Source organism: Pongo pygmaeus, chromosome 20 (assembly GCF_028885625.2).
Source record: "Pongo pygmaeus isolate AG05252 chromosome 20, NHGRI_mPonPyg2-v2.0_pri, whole genome shotgun sequence".
NCBI lineage: Eukaryota > Metazoa > Chordata > Mammalia > Primates > Hominidae > Pongo > Pongo pygmaeus.
The window spans coordinates 12,600,022-12,623,012 of NC_072393.2; the positions used below are offsets into that span (position 1 = coordinate 12,600,022).

At 43.6% G+C, this 22,991-nt stretch overlaps 1 protein-coding gene across 1 annotated transcript; it reads right to left on the bottom strand.

Annotated features, from left to right (window-relative positions):
- Positions 1 to 2,039: 2,039 nt before the first annotated feature.
- Positions 2,040 to 16,439, bottom strand: LOC129020151 (zinc finger protein 442). Its single transcript, XM_054464095.2, has 4 exons — positions 16,323 to 16,439; positions 5,647 to 5,773; positions 4,670 to 4,730; positions 2,040 to 3,984 (listed from the first exon to the last, which is right to left on the bottom strand). Exons 1-4 carry the CDS (start codon positions 16,377 to 16,379, stop codon positions 2,484 to 2,486), a joined length of 1,746 nt encoding a protein of 581 aa, XP_054320070.1. The 5' UTR covers positions 16,380 to 16,439; the 3' UTR covers positions 2,040 to 2,483.
- Between the last annotated feature and the right edge of the window lie 6,552 nt (positions 16,440 to 22,991).

The following is a 22,991-nucleotide window of genomic DNA, read 5'->3' on the forward strand; positions in this document are numbered from 1 at the left end:
CCAGGAGAGGAAACCCGTGTTTTCCCCCTACTACTTCATTGGGTGTTGGAAACCATTATGGAGTGAGGAAGTCAATGATTTCAGGAGCTTCTCCACTATTGATGCAGTATCAGGAATATCTCAAATGCTGCAAGGGAGGTTGGTGGGGAAGACAATCTATGACATGCTTGAAGATTTTATTGAGGAACACATTGACAGGACAAGAGCACCACCATCTTTACAACACCCTGCCATCCTAAGCTTTAAGTTTCTATTTGGCCACCTGGCCAAAACTGAAAATGTCAGCCCCGCCCATAACTTCAACAGAGCATAACGGCCCTAACTGTAACAGAACAGCCAGGACTTCCCCAACCCCTCCCTAACAGAATTTTGTTTCAAAGCACACTTCTCCACTGGGCCCTTTAAAAAAGCCTCAGGCTGTAAGAGAAGTTTGCACCTGACCCTGCCACTGGAAGCCCTTCTCAGGTTTACTCTCAATAAACCTGTCTCAACTGTTGAGCCACCTTCTCATCTCTCCTTTCCTTAATCTTTCTATCCCAACACATATAAGAGAGCATAAATACTTACTAACAAGGAACTCGAAGATATACTGAAATTCTCTACAGATAATCATGATAATGATGAGGCAGAAGACTTAGAAGAGGTAATATCAAATATGTGACACGTGAAACATCTGCAGCAGTTTTTGGGGCATCTACAGCCTCTGCAAGGTGAAAGTATTAAAGCTTACAATCCTCGCAGGGCACGGTGGCTCATGCCTGTAATCTCAGCACTTTGGGAGGCTGAGGCGCACGGATCACCTGAGGTCAGGAGTTCGAGACCAGCCTGACCAACATGGTGAAACCCCATCTCTACTAAAAATAAAAATTAGCCAGGCATGGTGGTGGGTGCCTGTAATCCCAGCTACTCTGGAGGCTGAGGCAGGAGCATCGCTTGAACCTGGGAGGTGGAGGTTGCAGTGAGTCAAAATCGCGCCACTGCACTCTAGACTGGGCAATAAGAACGAAACTCAGTCCCAAATAATAAATAAATAAATAAATAAAAATAAAAATAAAATAAAGATTGCCATCCTCAAGTAAGATCCTTCAATGGAACAAAACCTCTGTGTCACCCGAGGGATAACATGCCAACAAACACTGCAAGGATATTTAAAGAAAAAGAACCAGCTTCCTACAACGTTTCTAACTAAGTATCTGCAAATATGAAGACAGATCCTTCAGTGTGTACACATCTTCAGCCCTCATGCTGAACAGATCCTGACATTAGTATTATTTAGTCTCTTCCAAACTCAGCATCTGCAATCAGAACCTGGTTCATCCAGCACAGATGATCATCCTGACATCCTGTCAAGATTCAAGTGAGCCTGATGTCTCACTGCTTATCTACAGTGCCACCCATCTAGTCACCTCAGTGAATCATATTAGGCACCATACTGTAATCATCATCATCATGATCATCATCATCATCATCCCTGGGTTATCAAGCAAGAAGGACCAGGATTTTCATAAGTGTTAACACACGATTCCAGGTCATTAAATAAAAGCAATCTATGATTGTTGAAAAAAAAGAAACTGTAGATTACAGGCTCATGCCTGTAATCCCAGCACTCTGGGAGACCGAGGCAGGCAGATCATCTGAGGTCAAGAGTTCGAGACCAGCCTGACCAATATGATGAAACCCCATCTCTACTAAAAATACAAAAAAAAAAAAAATTAGCTGGGCATGGTGGCATGCACCTGTAATCCCAGCTACTTGGGAGGCTGAGACAGGAGAATTGCTTGAACCCAGGAGGCAGAAGATGCAGTGAGCTGAGATCGTGCCATTGCCCTCCAGCCTGGGCAATAAGAGTGAAACTCTGTCTTAAAAAAAAAAAAAAAGAAAAAAAGAAACTGTAACATTCTAGGTGACATGTACTATGTAGGCAGGCCTGTGATGGTTGGGTCTGTTCTCAACATTATAGGATTATTTTCATATCATGATTCTCTAAAAAAAAATACAATAAAATGACTATTTACATAGCTTTTACAACACATGAGGTATTTTAGTAACCTACTTTTTATTTTTACTTTTACAAAAGCTTTGGGTTGGTGAAAAATTAAGTAATCTAGGCATAATTTACGGGATGCAGGAGGATGTGGATAGGTGACATGCAAATGTCATTTTATAAAAGGGACACAGCATCTGTGGATTTAGGTATGCTTAGGGGGTCTGGAACCAATCTCCTGCATATGGTTAGGGGATAACCATATTCAAAAGAAACATCTTAAGGCTTTACCATTTGTTTGCATTCATGAGGCTTATCTCCTATGTGATTTCTTTCACATTTTTGAAATGAAATAAAATTAATGAATGCTTTCCCACATTTATAGAGTATCTCTCCAGTGAGTCCTTTTATATCTATGCAAGGAACTGAGAGAACTCAGTGCCTTCCCACATTCCTTACATTCATGCATCTTCTCTCCAGTGTGAATCCTTTCATGTCCTCAAATGAAACGAGAACGAGTGAAGGCTTTACCGCATTGTTGACATTCATATTTCTTTCCAGTGTGAACTCTTTCATGTCGTAGAAGGCAAGTGAGCCAAGAGAATGCTTTCCTGCATTCCTTACATTCATACGGCTTCTCTCCAGTGTGAATCCTTTCATGGACTTTTAAGTTACCAAAATGACTGAAGGCTTTCCTACATGTTTTACACTCATAAGGTTTTCCAGCTGTGTGAGTCCTTCTATGTTGAGAAAGGTATGTGAAACAACTGAATGCCTTCCCACATTCCTTACACTCATATGGCTTCTCTCCAGTGTAAGTTGTTTCGTGATTTTGAAAGGAATAGAAATCAATAAAGGCTTTCCCACATTTACATTTATAGGGTTTCTCTCCACTGTGAGTTGTTTCATGTCTTCGAAGAGAACTAGAAATACGGAAGGCTTTACCACATTCTTTACAATCATAGGGTTTCTCACCAGTATGAGTCCTTTCATGTCTTTGAAATACACTGGGATAAATGAAGGCTTTCCCACATACCTTGCATTTATGAGGTCCATCTCCAGTGTGCATTATCATATGACTTCGAAAGCTTGAGCGATGAGATAACGCTTTCCCACACTGCTTGCATTCATAGGGTTTCTCTCCAGTGTGAGTTCTTTCATGACTTTGCAGTGAACTAGGACAATCAAAGCCTTTCCCACATATCTTACATTTATGAGGTCCATTTCCAGTGTGCCTTATCATGTGTCTTTGAAAGCTTCCCAGATGATGAAATGCTTTCCCACATTGCTTACATTCATAGGGTTTCTCTCCAGTATGAGTTCTTTCATGTATTTGAAGAGAACTGGAAACACTGAAGGCTCTTCCACACTGTTTACATTTATAGGGTTTTTCTCCAGTGTGAGTTCTTTCATGTCTTACATAGGAACTGTAATCAGGGAAGGCTTTAGAACAGTGCTTGCATTCATATGGTTTCTCCCCAGTGTGTGTTCTTTCATGTCTTAGATAGGAATTGTAAATAGGGAAGGCTTTAGAACACTGCTTACATTCATACGGTTTCTCTCCAATGTGAGTTCTTTCATGCATACGAAATAAACTAGGCCAAAAAAAGGCTTTCCCACACAACTTACATATATAAGGTCCACCTCCACGTTGTACTATTATGTGTCTTCGAAGGTTTCCCGAAGAACTGAAGGTTTTCCCACATTCCTTACAATCATAGCGTTTCTTTCCAGTGTGAGGTCTTTCCTGTGTTTGAAAGGAGTGGTGATAATTGAAGGCTGTCCCACATTGTTTATGTGTATGTGGCTTCTCTCCATATTCCTGACACTCAACTGGTTTGTGTCCAGCATCAAATGTGATATAGCAATTAAGGAATGAACAACCCATGATGACTTCTCCACGCACACTGCTTTTACATGGATCTACTCCAGGAGTTTTTTCATTCACGGTACTATCTGGAATCTGGCTACTTTCACTGAATCTCTCTACAATATGACATCTGTAAAACATGAGAAGTATATTAATAAAGGTTTATTTATAAATGACTTTATATTTATTAGTAGGTACTGGATTTACATTTTTACATCATCATGCAACATGTAGGCTTCATGCACTGCTCAAACGTGAATGGACTGAATGTCGTACAAGATAACTCAACCCCAGCTGTTTTCTTGACAATGATAAACACATGGAATTCTTTTTTTTTGAGATGGAGTCTCACTCTGTTGCCAGGCTGGAGTGCAGTGGCGTGATCTTAGCTCACTGCAACCTCCACCTCCCGGGTTCAAGTGTTTCTCCTGCCTCACCCTCCTGAGTAACTGGGACTACAGGCATGTGCCACCATGCCCAGCTAATTTTTGTATTTTTAGTAGAAATGGGGTTTCACCATGTTGGCCAGGATGGTCTCGATCTCTTGACCTTGTGATCACTCGCCTTGGCCTCCCAAAGTGCTGGGATTACAGGCGTGAGCCACCACACCCGGCCGAATTCTTAATATTGTTTCTAAGGGAACTATTTTTGCAAACACTGAATAGTTACGTCATATTTATGTTTCTGCAGAAAATTTTATAGGAATAAATAAGTTTATACTGGGCTCGTTCATTTTCTTTGCCTAGTTGTATAATTTCCTGCATCCTAAGAATTGCTCCACAGATATATGTCTTTCTCTTGTGAGTGCAAATTACCTTAGGCTCCTCCTGGGATTTTTGTGCTGATCTTCAATGTTTGTGTCTTCCCATTTCATTCCTAAAAGGTGGACACAGAAAAAACACTGTAGATTATTATAAAATTCTAAAAACACTACAAGATTTTATGTACAATGGAATCAGGCATGATTCATTCACTGAATATAGTTGACTCTTGAACAACATAGGTTTGTTTGTACCTCACAAGTCCACTTATTTTTTTTTAAGATGGAGTCTCGCTCTGTTGCCCAGGCTGGAGTGCAATGGTGCAATCTCGGCTCACTGTAACCTCCGCCTCCCAGGTTCAAGCCATTCTCCTGCCTCAGCCTCCCAAGTAGCTGGGACTATAGGTGTGTGCCACCACACCCAGCTAATTTCTGGATTTTTAGTAGAGACGGGGTTTCAGGTGGGTTTTGAACTCCAGACCTCAGGTGATCTGCCTGCCTCAGCCTCCCAAAGTGCTGGGATTACAGGCATGAGCCACCACACCTGGCTCACAAGTCCACTTACATATGAATTTTCTTCAGTCTCTGCTACCCCTGGGACACCAAGACCAATTCCTCCTCTTACTCAGCCTACTCAATGAGAAGACAATGAGGATGAAAACCTTTATGATGATCCATTTCAACTTAATGCACAGTAAATACAGTTTATCTTCTTTATGATTTTCTCAACATTTATTTTCTCTAGGTTACATTATTGTGAGAATATAGTATGCAATATATGTGACAGACGATATATGTGTTAATCAATTGTTTTTGTGACCAATAAGACTGCCAGTCAACTGAAGGTTAAGTTGTAGTGAACAAAAAGTTATATGAATATGGACAACTGGTTGGGGACCTGGCACCCCTTAACCCTGTGTTGTTGAAGGGTCAACTATATCCCCTTTCCATATTTCAAATCATTCAATAGCATTGATGACCAAGAAAAAAATGTCTCTAATTGACTAAGTGAAGATATAATGTCATTTTTACCTATACAGTCCAGTTTCCTAATGGTTTCCCATATCACATCTCTGTACAGACTCTTCTGTGATGGACCCAGCAAAGCCCACTCTTCCCGGGTGAAGTTCACGGCCACATCCTCAAAGGCTACTGAATCCTGAAACATCCCATATGTACAAAGGAGTAAGGTTGAGACTGATAGTACCAAAAATTTATACCCGCTTCATAAATTCTGCATGATACTATTGTTTCTAAGCAATGATTCAATGACATGATAAATCCACCCTTTTTCTCTGCCTACACTCACTTTCTCCAACACAGCAATTCTGATGCTAGAATTGAATGTTGTTGTAGAAATAATAGTCAAACAGGAAAACAAGTCTCTTTTTGATGACTTAAATGAGTGAATTTTATTGCTGGCATCATCCCTAATGTCTGCTTTATAGTGGGTCTGTAATTCCTGTCGTGACAAAGTCCTACTACTTACTGTGCTAGAATAGGAGTCCTGAGATGGTATATATTTACAAACACTGGTTAACAAAATTGGATCCTTCATGTACTCTAGGCACTGGATTTATAGAGAGTCTCCACCAACATAACTAATAACAGGTGCTGAGTGTGCATAAACTGTTTACGGAGAAAGTATAGTATTTGCTTAACTCTTTTATCTTGTCTTGGGGAGCTTGGAATTTTGTTACATGCTCAGCAGTGGGAACATAGCTGATCAGCCAATGCTAGGTTTGAATGTTTGTCTCCACCAAAATGCATGCTGAAACTTAATCCCCAATGTGACAGTAATGAAAGGTGGGGCTTGAAGAGGTTATTGGGTCCTGAGGATTTGGATCTCAAGAAAATCAAGATTAATCCATTCTTGGATTAATGGCTTAAAGAATAAATGAGTAGTGACAGAGTTGGACTTATGTCCCTATGAGAAGAGAAAGAGACCTGAGCTAGACACTCATCTCCCTCATCACGTGATGCCCTGTGCCACACAGGGACTCGACAGAGTCTCCACCAGCAAGGAGGTTCTCACCAGATGTCCAGCCTTGACCTTGGTCTTCCCAGCCTCCAGAACTACAAAATACATATATTGTTTCATTTAAATCATCTAACTTCAGGTATTCTGTTATAAGCAACAAAAAACACACTAAGGTAGACACAAGGAAACACTCTGGGCAGTGAGTCTGTAATGAATGACATCCATAAATAACTTTTCAAATTATTTATTGCAACATGTTACTTGGGGATTCAGCCCATTCTATGTGATTACACTAAGACAGAACATTTAGAAGCTGGCAACAGGTTTCCTCTAGATCAAATATAGCAAAGCAAGACAAAAGACTAATAAAATATACTTCACCATCCCAATGCAAGAATTTAAAACTTTTTATTAGGTAATGCCAACGGAGAATAACGGGGACAGATTGCACATGTTCTTAGAAAGAACTCAATGTTACCTCTCATGAATATCGATAATATCTCATGAATATCGATAATATTCCCTAAATAGCTAAATCAGACCTTTAGTAGTCAACAAAAAAAGATATCCCCAAAACTAATAGAAGTCACACATGTATAAAAATGCTCAAAACTTCCTCACCAACAAAGTGACGGCTTTACAAGAACAGATAAATAATTTTTTTTTTTTTTTTTTTTTTGGGAGACAGAGTTTTGCTCTGTTGCCCAGGCTGGAGTGCAGTGGCACGATCTCAGCTCACTGCAGTCTCCGTCTCCCAGACTCAAGCAATTCTCCTGCCTCAGCCTCCTGAGTAGCTGGGATTACAGGGGTGTGCCAGCACACCCGGCTAAAACATTTATGATGATCCATTTCAACTTAATGCACAGTAAATATAGTTTCTCTTCTTTATGACTTTATTTTCTCTAGCTTACTTTACTGTGAGAATATAGTATGCAATACATGTGACAGACAATACATGTGTTAATCAATTGTTTTTGTGACCAATAAGGCTGTCAGTCAACTGAAGGTTAGTTGTGGTGAACAAAAAGTTATACGAATATGTACAGACCTCAAGATTAAATGAGTAAAAAAAATATGTATGAAAGACAAAACTAGTCTTTTAAACAGTAACAAGGTCTTTTTCAGATTTAACGAGATGAGAATTTTCTTAAGTAAGAAAATAAAGGCTGGGCGCAGTGGCTCACACCTATATTCCCAGCACTTTGAGAGGCCAAGGCAAGTGGATCTCTTGAGCCCAGCAGTTCAAGACCAGCCTGGGCAACATGGTGAAATGTGATCACTACAAAAAATACAAAAATTAGTCCAGGTGTGGGGGTGCATGCCTGTAGTCCCAGCTACCTGGGAGGCTGAGGTGGGAGGATCACCTGAACCCAGGGAAGTAGAGGCTGCAGAGAGTCTGGATGACATCACTGTACTCTAGCCTGGGCAACAGAATGAGACCCTGTCTCTCCTCAACCTCACAAAATAAAGAAAAGACAGTTGGTCCCAAATGAGGAGTCTTCCAAATTCAACTCTATTAAAATTAGGCATAGTGGCTCACACCTTTAATTCCAGCATTTTGAGAGGCTGAGGTGGGAGGATCCCTTGAGCCCAGGAGTCTGGGGCTGCAGTGAGCTGTGATGGCGCCACTGCACTCTAGCCTGGGGTCACGGAGCAAGATTCTATCTCAAAAAAAAAAGAAAAAGTCCATCAAACTGTAGAATGAAATAAAAAGATAAACCGCCATCTAGAAAGAAATACTAGCAATCCCTCCAAGTGAAAACTGGTTAGTATGTACAGTATGCTCAAAAACAAAAAGGCCGGGCGCAGTGGCTCACGCCTGTAATTCTAGCACTTTGGGAGGCTGAGGAGGGCAGATCACCTGAGGCTGGGAGTTCAAAAACAACCTGAGCAACATGGCAAAACCCTGTCTCTACTAAAAATATAAAATTAGCCGGGCATGGTGGCGGGTGCCTGTAATCCCAGCCACTCAGGAGGCTGAGGCGGGAGAATCGCTTGAGCCTAGGAGGCGGAGGTTGTAGTGGGCTGAGATTGCTCCATTGCACTCCAGCCTGGGCAACAAGAGTGAAACTCCATCTCAAAAAAAAAAAAAAAGAGAGAGAGAAATAAGGCAATAATATCCAAATAAATTAAACATGAAAAAAGACTGAAAATTACTTCACAGAAGATGAAAGACCACAAAGAAAAAAATGCTCAACACCAATGCTAATCAGCAAAAACCAATGGAGATACATAAAACATAAATCTTTACAAGGCATAAACACACACATATACATGGTCTGAAAGTTGATCTACACCTGCTATTAGGATTTCCTCATAAATTTAAACTATCCATAATCTACAATACAACAATTTTTTCCCAATGAATAGTATCCCAATGAGTTAAAAATTCACGAAGTGTTAGCATTTAGGGACAAAAAAAGAATATTTTCAACAACATCATAAGGTTAACCTGAAAGAACTCAAGTCCCACGAACAGTGAAATGTGTGAGGACTTGGTGACCCACAGCTTCAGACAACAGCATATGTCAAACAGATTGAAGTAAATAAACAAATCAAAAACCTCTTCATCGTATTTTCTCCCCTCTCCTTTCATCTCTTCATGTCTTTGGAGTCAACTAAATATTTCTCATTATTCCAATTTGTTTATTTTCTTTGCATTTTAGTTCTATTTTTTTGCATTACATTTTAACAAGCTGCTCCTGGGAAGCGGTTCTCATACTTTATTTGCATTACAAGCATCTGGAGGACTTAACACAGATTATTGGATCCTACCCCCAGAATTTCTTTTTTTTTTTTTTTTGAGACGGAGTCTTGCTCTGTCGCCCAGGCTGGAGTGCAATGGCGCGATCTCAGCTCACTGCAATCTCCACCTCCTGGGTTCAAGCAATTCTCCTGCCTCAGCCTCCCAAGTAGCTGGGATTACAGGTGCCCACCACCATGCCCAGCTAATTTTGTGTAATTTTAGTAAAGATGGGGTTTCGCCATGTTGGTCAGGCTGGTCTCGAACTCCTGATTTCAGGTGATCTACCCGCCTTGGCCTCCCAAAGTGCTGGGATTACAGGTGTGAGCCACCACGCCCGGCCCTACCCCTAGAATTTCTAATTCAGTAGGACTAGAGTACAATCCTGAAATGTGCATTCCTTTTTAAATTCTGATGTTGTTTGTACATATTCACAGGGTACAGATGTAATGTTGCCACAGTGATATAGTGCATTGTGGTGAATGAAGTCAGAGCCTTCAGTGCATCCATCACTGCAGCAAGGCACATGTACCCACCAAGCAACTGCCCATCATCCACCATCCTCCACCCTCCTAGAGTCTCCACTGACCATCATTCCACACTCCGCTTCCATGTGTACACATTATTTACACGTGGGAGGTATATTTGCCCACTTTTTTTTTGTTTTTTTTTGAGATGGAGTTTCGCTCTGTCGCCCAGGCTGGAGTGCAGTGGTGCAATCTCGGCTCACTGCATCTTCTGCCTCCCAGGTTTAAGCAATTCTCTGCCTCAGCCTCCCGAGTAGCTGGAATTACTGGCACCCACCACCACGCCCAGCTAAATATTTTTGTATTTTTAGTAGAGATGGGGTTTAATCATCTTGGTCAGGCTGGTCTTGAACTCCTGACCTCATGATCCACCCGCCTTGGCCTCCCAAAGTGCTGGAATTATAGGCGTGAGCCACCGTGCCCAGCCTATTCACCCACTTTTAAGTGAGTACATGTGGTATTTGTCTTTCTGTGTCTGAATTGTTTTGCTTAAGATAATTGCCTCCCAATCCATCCTTGTTGTCACAAAGGACAGGATTTCATTCTTTTTCATGGCTGAATAGTATCCCAATGAGTATACACACCACATTTTATTTATCCAATCCTCCACTTGGGTCAATTCCGTATCTTTGCTTTGTGAATAATGCTGCAATATGCAGATGAGTGCAGGTATCTTTTTGATGTACTGATTTCTTTTCCTTTAGATAGATACCCAGTAGCATATCTGAGATACTCAGCATAATACTGAGTGCATATTAATGGTAATATTAACTGAAAACAGAAAAGAGGCAAAACTATGCTTCTAGATAAATACACACTGAATCTATAATGAGTAATGAAATACAAACTCTAGGTCAGTTATGCTTCTGACCTGTAGTGTCTTACCTCACACAACTTCTGACAACAAACGTATGGCATTTGCTGAACACCAATTCTCCAACAAAAACTGGTATCCACCCCACATTAGTACAGACCCCACAAGTTGAGGGTTGAGTGTCACAACCCATCAGCCACCAGGCAGATGCCAGTGGCAAGCCCCAGAGACCATCCTTTTAATCAAATGTGTTTAAAACCAATGACCCCCTCCTCAGGGTCAATAATGTGCCAAGCCAACCCTCAGAACTCAGCAAGTCACTCTGCTTAAGGTTATCAGTTTGTTAATAAAGGATATCTCAAGAATAGCCAAAAAGAGAGAGGCACAGCAAAGGAAGGAGAGGGATTGGCAAACCTTCCCCTCTTGGCTGACATTACCCACCCAGCAAATCCAAATACATTTTTTATTATATCAAAGACCCAGATAAACTCTCAGATTCATAAGCCCTTTTTCCATCAGGCAGAATCAAAAGGTGTCTTTCTCTAAATCAGCCGTGACAGACTTTTTAATTCGTACTCTGATTATACCAACTGAGTGAATGCAAAACCAGGCTACTGATAATGTTGAATTTTACCCAAGGCCTGTAATTCTAGTAAATAAGTAAGATGAGAGAAAATCACCTCAACTCCCCAAGCCCAGTTCTTTGTGTTCTGGACAAGCAGCCATAAAACAAAACAAAACAAAAGCACCCTTTGCTTACATAGATTATGCCCCTCCCCCGTTTTCTAAACTATAACTCAGTCAGATAAAGAACCTCCAAATTCGCATTTTTTATCTTATGATTAGCTGAGCAGTTTTGTCTTCACTGATCATACTGAACAAAATACATCTAAAGAAAACTTTGCTTAAGTTTCTCTCCTTGCTCCAGGACCGTGAACTTTGACTCATCCTCAGCCTGAGCCAGCACAAAACCCCTCTTTCATAACCCATCTTAAGAACAGACTTACGTTAGAGTAAAACACTCTCTGATCTAGAATCTGATTCTCAGCCCGGCGTGGTGGCTCACACCTGTAATCCCAGCACTTTGGGAGGCCGAGGCGGGCAGATCCATGAGGTCAGGAGATCGAGACCATCCTGGCTAACATAGTGAAACCTCATCTCTACAAAAATACAAAAAATTAGCCAGGCGTAGTGGCATGTGCCTGTAGTCTCAGCTACTTGGGAGGCTGAGGCAGGAGAATCACTTAAACCCGGGAGGTGGAGGTTGCAGTGAGCTGAGATCATGCCACCGCACTCCAGCATGGGCAACAGAGCTCTCGAGACTCTCATCTCAAAAAAAAAAAAAAAAATCTGATTCTCACCTTCCATCCTGCTCTCCCCTTCGCATCTTCCTTCTAATCTTGGTTGCGCTTCCCTTAGCAAGAAAAGAACTTTTCTGCCCAACCTTAGAGATGCCTCAGATCTTTTTTTTTTTTTTTTTTTTGAGACTGAGTTTCACTCTTGTGAGCCACCGCGCCTGGCTGGGATGCCTCAGATCTTATACTTGATGCTTTCCCGTTTTGCAGTACTCCTTTAGAATGAAGTCACTTCTTAGCTAAATCCAGATTTATTTTAATTGAGGATGTCTAGCAACAGCCCCACAACAGTAACAAATACAACCTCAAACAGGGAATCACCCCAACCGCCTCAGCTTTCTAATGCTCTGTAGCTTCTCTAAGTATAAAAGGCTTCTCCCATGGCTGGAGTGATCAGGAGGCTCCCAGGAAGAACCAATTTAAGTGGGCCTTCAATAACCTCCCTTTGCAGGCTCAAGATTGGCCTCAACTGGGAGTCACCGGCCTCAGGTCTCTCCAACCCACTCAAGGCCATTCACTTCCCTCCCATGCCTTACATGGGAAGTTACTTGGTTTAGTTAGCATTTATTTATTTATTAGTTAGTTTAGTTAGTATATATTTATTTAGAGATGAAGTCTCACTCTGTCACCCAGACTGGAGTGCAGTGGCGCGATCTCAGCTCACTGCAACCTATGCTTTCCAGGTTCAAGTGATTCTCCTGCCTCAGCCTCCCAAGTAGCTGGGACTTCAGGTGTCGGCCACCACGCCTGTGGTGGTGGTGGGCGCCTGTAATCTCAGCTAATCAGGAGGCTGAGGCACAAGAATCACATAAACCTGAGAGGTGATGCTTGCAGTAAGCCAAGATTGTGCCATTGCACTCCAGTCTAGGCAACATAGCAAGATTCCATCTCAAAAAAATAAATAAATAAAAAATAAAGGTAGGCTGGGAGCGGTGGCTCAAGCCTGTAATCAGCACTTTGGGAGGCTGAGGTGGGAGGATCATTTGAGGCTGAGAGTTCAAGACCAGCCTGATCAACATGGAGAAACCCCATCTCTACTAAAAATACAAAATTAGCCGGGCATGGTGGTGCATGCCTATAATCCCAGCTACTCGGGAGGCTGAGGCAGGAGAATCATTTGAAACCGGGAGGCAGAGGTTGCAGTAAGCTGAGATTGTGCCATTGCACTCCAGCCTGGGCAACAAGAGTGAAACTCCATCTCAAAAAAATAAAAAATAAAGCTAAACAGGAAAAGCACAAGTATCTATCCATTTCAGACAACAAATACCATTTAATTACTACTTTCATAATAATAAAGCATTTAGTAAATTAATAATATTTGAGTTCTTTAGCTGTTGGAAAGTCCTGTGCCACAGAATTTAGCATTAATCTGTCAAGTATACATAACAGGAATAGAACAGTTATCCACTCTCCTAAATTCCCCACCCTAAAAAGGAAAGAAACTAAAGTTTTGGTAAATCTTTATAATTCAATCAAATAACTACCACATTTTCTGTTAATATGTGTTCACTTTTTCTGCAGCCATAAAGAAAGTACGACCAAACATTTTTCCTTAGTCATACTGTCACTGTTAAGCCCTGAAATTCCATTTGAATAATCAGAGAAACTTACTTGACAGGCTCTGGGGAAAAAAAAAGTAAATGAAGGGTTTGTTTTTACAAAAATTGGAGGCTGAGGCAGCAGATCACTTGAGGTCAGGAGTTCAAGACCAGCCTGGCCAACATAGTGAAACCCCATCTCTACTAAAAATACAAAAAAAAAAAAAATTAGCCAGGCGTGGTAGTGCAGGCCTGTAATCCCAGCTACTCGGGAGGCTGAGGTGGGAGGATCGTTTGAACCCAGAAGGCAGAGGTTGCAGTGAGCTGAGATCGCGCAACTGCATTCCAGCCTAGGCAACAGTGCGAGGCTCCGTCTCAAAAAAAAAAAAAAAAAAAAAGGAATAGATGGCTACATATATGACCTGTTTTCTGAAATCTAACTATTTCTGGCCTCTATGGAAATACTTTCTCTATCAATCTCTAATGATAGGATGCATCTTATAGTTAATAAAACGTTGAAGCTGAAAAGAGTATCTCTTTTCAATGTGACAACCTCAGGGATGGGCAGTGCTGACTGCAACACAAATAAGTCTAACTCAGGTGTCAGGTCATCCCATCTCCTAGGACATTACTCACCCCCATCTGCTCAGTAAAGTGCTCAGTGACCACCCCCCACCACCCCAGGAGATACTGCACTTGTGCTTTTCAGGCTCACGCACACCTGACCTGAATGGGAGATTCTTGCACAACCGGAATGAGTGGGTTCTCCAGTGCTTACATATTGTTTTCTCTCTTCATTAGTCTGAGAGTCAGGAAGGAAGAAATCACTTCTGTCTTCTTCCCCAAATATGATCATTCAACTGGCTGACCAGCCTTGTGTTCCCAAGGAATGGAAACTGGGGTTGGGGAGGAAAAAGGTGATTGTCCCAAGGGTTACCTTTTTATAGAAATGGTATACCAGAAGATTTCTCCCATCCCACCCAGGGCATCCAGCTGTTCTCTGTGAGGCCCCACCCCAACACCTCAGGCTGCTCACTGGGAGAAATGATCCAGGGGCTGATATTCACTAGACCCTCCCAGAGACAGGGCAGCTGTGTGTATCTTGGGTCAACCCCAGGCAGTTCTGAAACAGAACCAAGAAAAGACAGAGAGTGGGCTGAGAACACATCACCCCGTAAAATTTCTAAAGAGGACTCTCAATGTTGAGAAGGTATCCGTACCCAGGGGAAAGAAAGAAGGAGAGGCACAAAGGTTTTTTTGTTTGTTTGTTTATTACAGCGGAATGTCAGGTTATTCTCTGCTTCCTCACATGTGAAATGTTCAGGAACACAAATCTTTTAAGAAGCCGGCCGGGCGCGGTGGTCACACCTGTAATCCCAGCACTTTGGGAGGCCGAGTGGGGCAGATCACCTGAGGTCATGAGTTCGAGACAAGCCTGACCAACATGGTGAAACTTCGTCTCTACTAAAAATACAAAAAATTAGCCGGGTGTGGTGGTGGGTGCCTGTAATTCCAGCTACTCGGGAGGGTGAGACAGGAGAATCTCTCGAACCCGGGAGGCGGAGGTTGCGGTGAGCCGACATCGCACCATTGCACTCCAGCCTGGGCAATAAGAGCAAAACTCCATCTCAAAAAAAAAAAAAAGAAAGAAAAAAAGAAGCCATCCATTGCTCTCTGAAAACAAAATGAAAATTAAAATACTGGGACTCTGAAATTTAGCACCGGTGGGGCGGTGGAGGGAGGAGTTCATGATGTTGCTGTGAATTGAGGAGGGAAAGTTAGCCTGCCTAAGGCTCTGGAAACCAAGGGAGTTATTACCACCCCTAGGAGGAGTTAGAATGAGGGAATAGGGTAGTGGATTTGAGACCCTGTTACCCTCATCTCTGAAAAACTCGAAGAGGAATCAGTCACCCTGGGAAGAAAAGAAGGGACTGGGGACCCCGCAGACCACAGCTCCTCCCGTGCAGAAACCCCACGCAAGAATCTGGATTCTGATTGCAGTTAGATATTAACCAGGTTCCCTCAGCCCCACTGCCTCTAGGGGGCCGCCTCCCTGAGAGTCAGGTCACAGAAGACGCTGACCGCCGGCTTCCCCATTGTGCCTAGGGATAAGATCTCGGAGAGCTGCTCGAGTTGCCCAAGTTCTTTATCAGATCTTGAATTCCAACGGAAAGGCTGGCGCCAAGCAGGCTGAAAACCCCACGAGGGAACCCACTCAGCAGGAGAATGCGGTTTCTTCACCTCCCGTCCCAGGATTCGCCCGTCATTTCCCCACCAACCAGCGACCCCACACCTCAGCCGCCCCTGTCCAGATCCCTAAACACCCCCATCCCCAAACCTCTCATGGAGGCGGAACTGGGGTCTTCTCCCCTATCCCCCTGTTAAACTGTTTCTGCTACAGGCCTTGGAGTCTCGGTGCAGTGACTCGGGCCGCGAACCTGTGCCGGTTACAGCCGCACAATCTGGGGAGACGCGGGGCTGTGGGCGTGGAGCTGCCCCAGAGAGGGCGCCGGAGCCGGGGCCGCAGTCGCCGCGCAGAAACGGGGCAGGACGCCCGGGGTCCTGGCTGCCGGCCCAGCCCCCACCTCCCACCCTGCGGCCGAGGGGACCGAGGGCCGGCTGGGCCAGGGGAACTCGGGTCCACGACCCCACATTCGCCGCGGAGACGCCTGGGTCCCGCCACAGCCGGTTCCGGCCGGTTCCAACCAGCCCTTCACCCTGCCTCAGGACGCCGGGCTCCGCACACTCACCATTTCCCAGCTTCCGCGGTATCCCGGGTTCTCCCCAAGGATCCCCGCTGCCAGCATAGGACTCAGGGTGACAGTGCCTCCCACTGACCTGCCAGGGCTTCTCTCAGCTACAGAGCCAGGAGCGGGAGCTCAGAGGGGTGTAGAAAGCTCCACCCTCCTCCCAGCAGGGCGCCTGATTGGCAGTTCCCACGAACTCGCCCCCAACACTGATTGGGTAGAGCTCCAAGTTCCGCCCCGCCCCCCACCCCCCCCCAGAACTGATTGACAGAAGAAGCGATGTTACACAGCTGAGAGGAGCCAGATGAAGCGGTTCTAGACACAGCCCTTGATAGGGTGGGCTTCCTCCCTTCGCTGTGACCTGACCCCTCCCAGGGGACATTTGCATTTAAGCGGAATTTCCTGCCTGTACTCAATGGGCTCTTCCTGCTCCTTCTTGCTGGACAGGGACCCACAAGTGTGTGCTGGGAATTCGAGACTCACTGCCCAGTGGAGGCATCCCCTGGCCTCAGAGCGGTAGGGGAGCCCCAGGCCACACAAACCACACTGAAGCAGGAGGGAAGGCCTGGTGTCCTCCAGGGATCAGGAATTTAGGATGAGGCTGCTGGCTCCATGGTCAAGCCTTTCTCCCACCTTATCTCTCAATCTACTCATTCTCAGACCAGAAAATAAAAACACATCAACAATGAAATAAAATTGTTAAATGCATGGAAAATCTGGAATTATATGGCAGCAATCTTCTATAAAGGAATCAAAAGAAGGGAAAAGAAAAAACCTGAATTAGTTCAGAGAAACTGCAGCCACAGTTCAGCAGGAAATCCCCTTTCAGGAGGTTAAACATATTTTCAAGCTTAGAAGGCAGATTCTGACTCCTGAAATTGAGTCCCAGAGTGTGTAACCAGCAGCTTAGCAGCTGAGTCTCAAACCACGTTTTAAACCTTTTTTTCTGCTTCTTCTTTCCCTTTTCCTCTTTCCCCTCCCGATCTCAAGATAATAACTTTGAGATAAACTGCATAGATGTTACCTCTCATCTTAAAATATAGCCTCAGAATGTGCTGTGAACCTCCACTCCCTTTCCTTTCCCATACTACACTGCCATGCCTTATGCACATTTATTTTTATTTTTTTGGAGACGGAGTCTCACTCTGTCACCCAGGACAGACTGTAGTGGCGCAATCTTGGCTCACTGCAACCTCCGCCTCCCAAGTTGAAGCAATTCTCCTGCCTCAGCCTCCCGAGTAGCACGCTGGAATACAGCTAATTTTTTTGTATTTTAGTAGAGACAGGGTTTCACCATGTTGCCCAGGCTGGTCATAAACTCCTGAGCTCAGGCAATCCACCCGCCTCGGCCTCCCAAAGTGTTAGGATTACAGGCGTGAGCCACCACGCCTGGCCTATGCACATTTATTTACCTAAATACTTATTAAGCACACACCATGCTCTCTTATTTGGTCATATATTTCCTTAGAAGCTTCAGGGGTTGGATCTTGATAGGTACCAGGCACCTCTGGAATTCTCTCTCCAACAAAAGATTACTTCAAAGATGGAACCCACACCGAGCTGAAGAGTGACTACTGTCGGGGGAACCAGCCCCCAATATTTCAACGTAGGTTCTATTTTCCCTAAGTGTCAGCCTGTCTGAGAAATAAAGAGAAAGAGTACAAAGAGAAGAATTTTACAGCTGGGCCTCCGGGGGTGACATCACATATCGGCAGGTTCCATGATGCCCACCATGGGGCCACAAAACCAGCAAGTTTTTATTAGGGATTCTAAAAGGGGAGGCGGTGTATGAACAGGGAGTAAGTCACAAAGATCACATGCCTCAAAGGGCAATAAAAGATCACAAGGCAAAGGCAAAATTAGAATTACTGATGAGGGTCTGTGTCCTGCTGTGCACGCATTGTCTTGATAAACATCTTAACAGGAAACAGGGTTCAAGAGCAGAAAACCAGTCTGACTAGAATTTACCAGGCTGGAACTTCCCAATTCTAGTAAGCCTGAGGGCACTGCAGGAGACCAGGGCTTATTTCAGTCCTTATCTCAACTGCATTAAGACAGATACTCCCAGAGCAGCCGTCTATAGACCTACCCCCAAGGAATGCATTCCTTCCCCAGGGTCTCAATTATTATTATTATTATTTTTTTTTTTTTTGAGACAGAGTCTCATGCTCTGTCCCCCAGGCTGGAGTGCAGTGGCACGATCTCGGCTCACTGCAACCTCTGCCTCCCGGGTTCATGCTATTCTCCTGCCTCAGCCTCCCAAGTCGCTGGGACTACAGGTGCGTGCCACCACGCCCGGCTAATTTTTTGTATTTTTAGTACAGATGGGGTTTCACCATGTTAGCCAGGATGGTCTCAATCCCCTGACATTGTGATACACCTGCCTCAGCCTCCCAAAGTGCTGGGATTACAGGCGTGAGCCACCGTGCCCGGCAGGGTCTCAATTATTAATATTCCTTGCTGGGAAAAGAATTCAGCGATATTTCTCCTACTCACACGTCCGTCTATAGGCTCTCTGCAAGAAGAAAAATATGGCTTTATTCTGCCTGACCCCACAGGCAGTCAGACCTTATGGTTATCTTTCCTTGTTCCCAGAAAATCGCTGTTATTCTGTTCTTTTTCAGGGTGCACTGATTTCATATCATTCAAATACACATGTTTTACAAACAATTTGTACAGTTAATGCAATCATCACAGGGTCCTGAGGTGACATACATCCTTAGCTTACAAAGATGACAGGATTAAGAGATTAAAGTAAGATAGGCATAAGAAATTATAAAAGTATTAATTTTGGGAACTGATAAATGTCCATGAAATCTTCACAATTTATGTTCAGAGACTGCAGTAAAGACAGGCGTAAGAAATTATAAAAGTATTAATTTTGGGAACTGATAAATGTCCATGAAATCTTCCCAATTTATGTTCTTCTGCCGTGGCTTCAGCTGGTCCCTCCGTTTGGGGTCCCTTACTTCCCGCAACAGATTACAAGATTGACTGTGACTAATTTATAACCTGGCAGGATCCACGATGGAGTAGTCCCTTCACCAAATGGGACAATAATTCAAGAGGGGCAACCAGAGCAAGTCACGCCACCTGGTACCTCTAGCCCCGCTTGCCTCTTCTGCATTCCAAACCCTTTCTTTAAAAACCCTTGGGTTCTCTCCAAAAATTGAACAGTGGAATTGCTTTCTGCTCTTCCCCTGCTAGGACAGATAATAAAGAAATCTTGTTCCCTCTTATCACAACTCGTTATTATTTTGACTTTTTTCCACACGTGGTGAGCAGCCAGACCCTTTTGCCAGTTACAAGTGGGATCAGCACCTGGTGATGGGGCAAGGGCACTGAAGGATTTAGGGATGAGGGAGCTCAACTTGCCCTCCTGTGTCCTCTGCACAGTGTGGAAATGCTCTCTCCTTCAAGACTTTAAATATTAATGAATTAAATGCTCCAATCAAAAGCCAAGGCATTAGAATTTGAAAATATAAATATTTCCCATATTTGTATGAAATACAAGTGTCACTGGAAAACTGAGTTCTTTCTCTAGTTTGTATGAGTCACAAAGAAAGAATACCTAATGGAACAAAAAAAAGGCAGGCAGGATTTATTTTCAGGCCAGAGAAGGAGAAGGGGTCAGAGTCAGCTCTTGCTCCGAAGACACTTCCTCCTCCTAGAGCTGTGGGAAGCTGGGGAATTTTAAGCAGCTAGATATGGGATGGGGACGTTTGTAATATGGGCAGAAAGGAACTTCAGATGTGCAGGCACAAATCATAAACATGTCTCTTTATACCACACATGTTCAAAAGGCCAGCCGGGTGCAGTGGCTCACGCCTGTAATCCTAGCACTTTGGGAGGCCGAGGTGGGTGGATCACCTGAGGTTGGGAGTTTGAAACCAGCCTGACCAACATGGAGAAACCCCATCTCTACTAAAAATATGAAATTAGCCAGGCGTGGTGGTGCACGCCTATAATCCCAGCTACTTGGGAGGCTGAGGCAAGAGAATCACTTGAACCCGGGAGGCAGGGGTTGCAGTGAGCACTCCAGCCTGGGCAACAAGAGCGAAACTCCATCTCAAAACAAAACAACAGGCCAGGTGTGGTGGCTTACACCTGTAATCCCAGCACTTTGGGAGGCTGAGGCGGGTGGATCACGAGGTCAGGAGATAGAGACCATCCTGGGTAACATAGTGAAACCCCATCTCTACTAAAAAAATAAAATAAAATAAAAATTAGCTGGTCATGGTGGCGCATGCCTGTAATCCCAGCTACTCGGGAGGCTGAGGCAGGAGAATCACTTGAACCCAGGAGGCAGAGGTTGCAGTGAGCTGAGATCATGTTACTGCACTCCAGCCTGGCAACAAAGCTAGATTCCATCTAAAAACAAAAACAAAAAAACAAAACAAAAAAAACACAACGAGAAAGCTGCCATGACTTTCTTCTATGGGTGGGGATTTTCATCTTACAATAAGGTATCAATGATCTAAACCAGCAGTTCCTAACCTTTTTGGCACAGGGACTAGGTTTCTTAGAAGATAATTTTTCCATGTACTGGAATGGGGATGGTTTTGGGGTGATTCAAGTACATTTATTCTGAACTTAAATATTATTACATTGTAATATATAATGATGTAATTGTACAGCTCGCCATAATATAGAATCAGTGGGAGCCCTGAGCTTGTTTTCCTGCAACTAGATGGTCCCATCTGGGGGTGATGGGAGACAGTGACAGATCTTCCAGAATCTCATAAGGTGCATGCAACCTGGATCCCTCACGTGCGCAGCTCACAATAGGGTTCGTGCTCCTATGAGAATCTAATGCTGCCTCTGTTCTGACAGAAGGCAGAGCTCAGGTAGTAATGTGAGTGATGGGAAGTGGCTGTAAATACAGGTAAAGCTTTGCTCACTCGCCCGCTGCTCACCTTCTGCTGTGTGGCCTAGCTCCTAACAGGCCACGATCTGGTACCGATCCATGGCCCAGGGATTGGGGATCCCTGATCTAAAGGCGACAAAGGGTCACTGGTTCTGGTTTACTATGGTTTTGAGCAGGCCTTATCTTATTCTGATAATTGGCAAAGGGTCCTGAAGCTCCCAGGCCATCTGGAGTCCTAGTAAGCTAGCATACCTAAAGATAAACAGACTAGGAAAAAAAAGTTATCCACTTTTTCAGAAAATAATTAGTGGCTGGGAATGGTGGCTCACGCCTGTAATCCCAGCACCTTGGAAGGCCGAGGCGGGTGAATCACGAGGTCAAGAGTTCAAGATCAGCCTGGCCAACATGGTGAGACCCCGTCTCTACTAAAAATACAAAAATTATCTGGGTGTGGTGGTGGATGCCTGTAATCCCAGCTACTCGGGAGGCTGAGGCAGGAGAATCGCTTGAACCCGGAAGGCGGAGGATGCAGTGAGCCGAGACCGCACCATTGCACTCCAGCCTGGGCAACAGAGTGAGACTCCGTCTCAAAAAAAAAAAAAAAAAAAAGAAAGAAAGAAAAGAAAAAGAAAATAATTAGCCATTTCAGCTGTTTTGCTTTCTCAGCTATTTTTCCAGGACTGGCCCAGTAACAAATGTACCAGATATAAAGGCATTATGAACTGGAAGCTGGAACCCATGGCTAAAAAGAAAGAAGCCAAACATCAAGTGTAATTCAGTGAAATAAAATCTTGAATCAACTTGTGAAAATTGCAGTGTTTCCTGACAAGACAAATGGGCAAGTTTGAAGAAAAAAAAATGATGTCTGATTATAACTAATGAATAAATGATATTCATGCCTTTAAAAATTACACACACATGCACACACACACACTCACAATCTATTATCACAAGACTCTGTTCTCTCTCTGAAGGATCAACTATCTTTCTGTAAGATGCTTCATCAAACTTTCACATTAACTGCCTTTGGAGTAATATTATATACTTACTTTTTCCTAGACAGTTGTGAAAACAGGGTGCAGTGGGTCAAAGGTGGTGTCAGGGGTTTATGTACAGATTTTGCATATTTTTACAAATTGCAGCAATTAACTAGTTCATTACTGTGTTGATTTAAATTCTTACAAAAGCTTCCAGACAAAAATAAACACTCATATAACCATGAGGAAAAAATTCAGAATAGAATAGAGTCCAGAAATAAGGCCACACACCTATGACCATCTGATCTTGGACAAAGCTGACAAAAACAAGCAATGGGGAAAAGACTCCCTATTCAATAAATGGTTCTGGGTTAACTGGCTAGCCATAGGCAGAAGACTGAAGCTGGACCCCTTCCTTACACCATACACAAAAATCAACTCAGGATGGATAAAGACTTAAATGTAAAACCTCAAACTATAAACACCCTGGAAGAAAACCTAGGCAATACCATCCTGTACACAGGAACAGGCAAAGATTTCATGGCAAAGACAACAAAAGCAATTGCAACAAAAGAAAATATTGACAAGTGGGATCTAATTAAATTTAAGAGCTTCTGCACAGCAAAAGAACTATCAACAGAGTAAACAGACAACCTACAAAATGGGAGAAAACATCTTCAAATTATACATCTGACAAAGGTCCAATATCCACCACCTATAAGAAACAAAGAAATTTACAAGAGAAAAACAAACAACAGCATTAAAAAATAGTCAAAGGAAATGAAGAGACATTTTCCCAAAGAAGACATACATGGAGAGGCCAGGGGT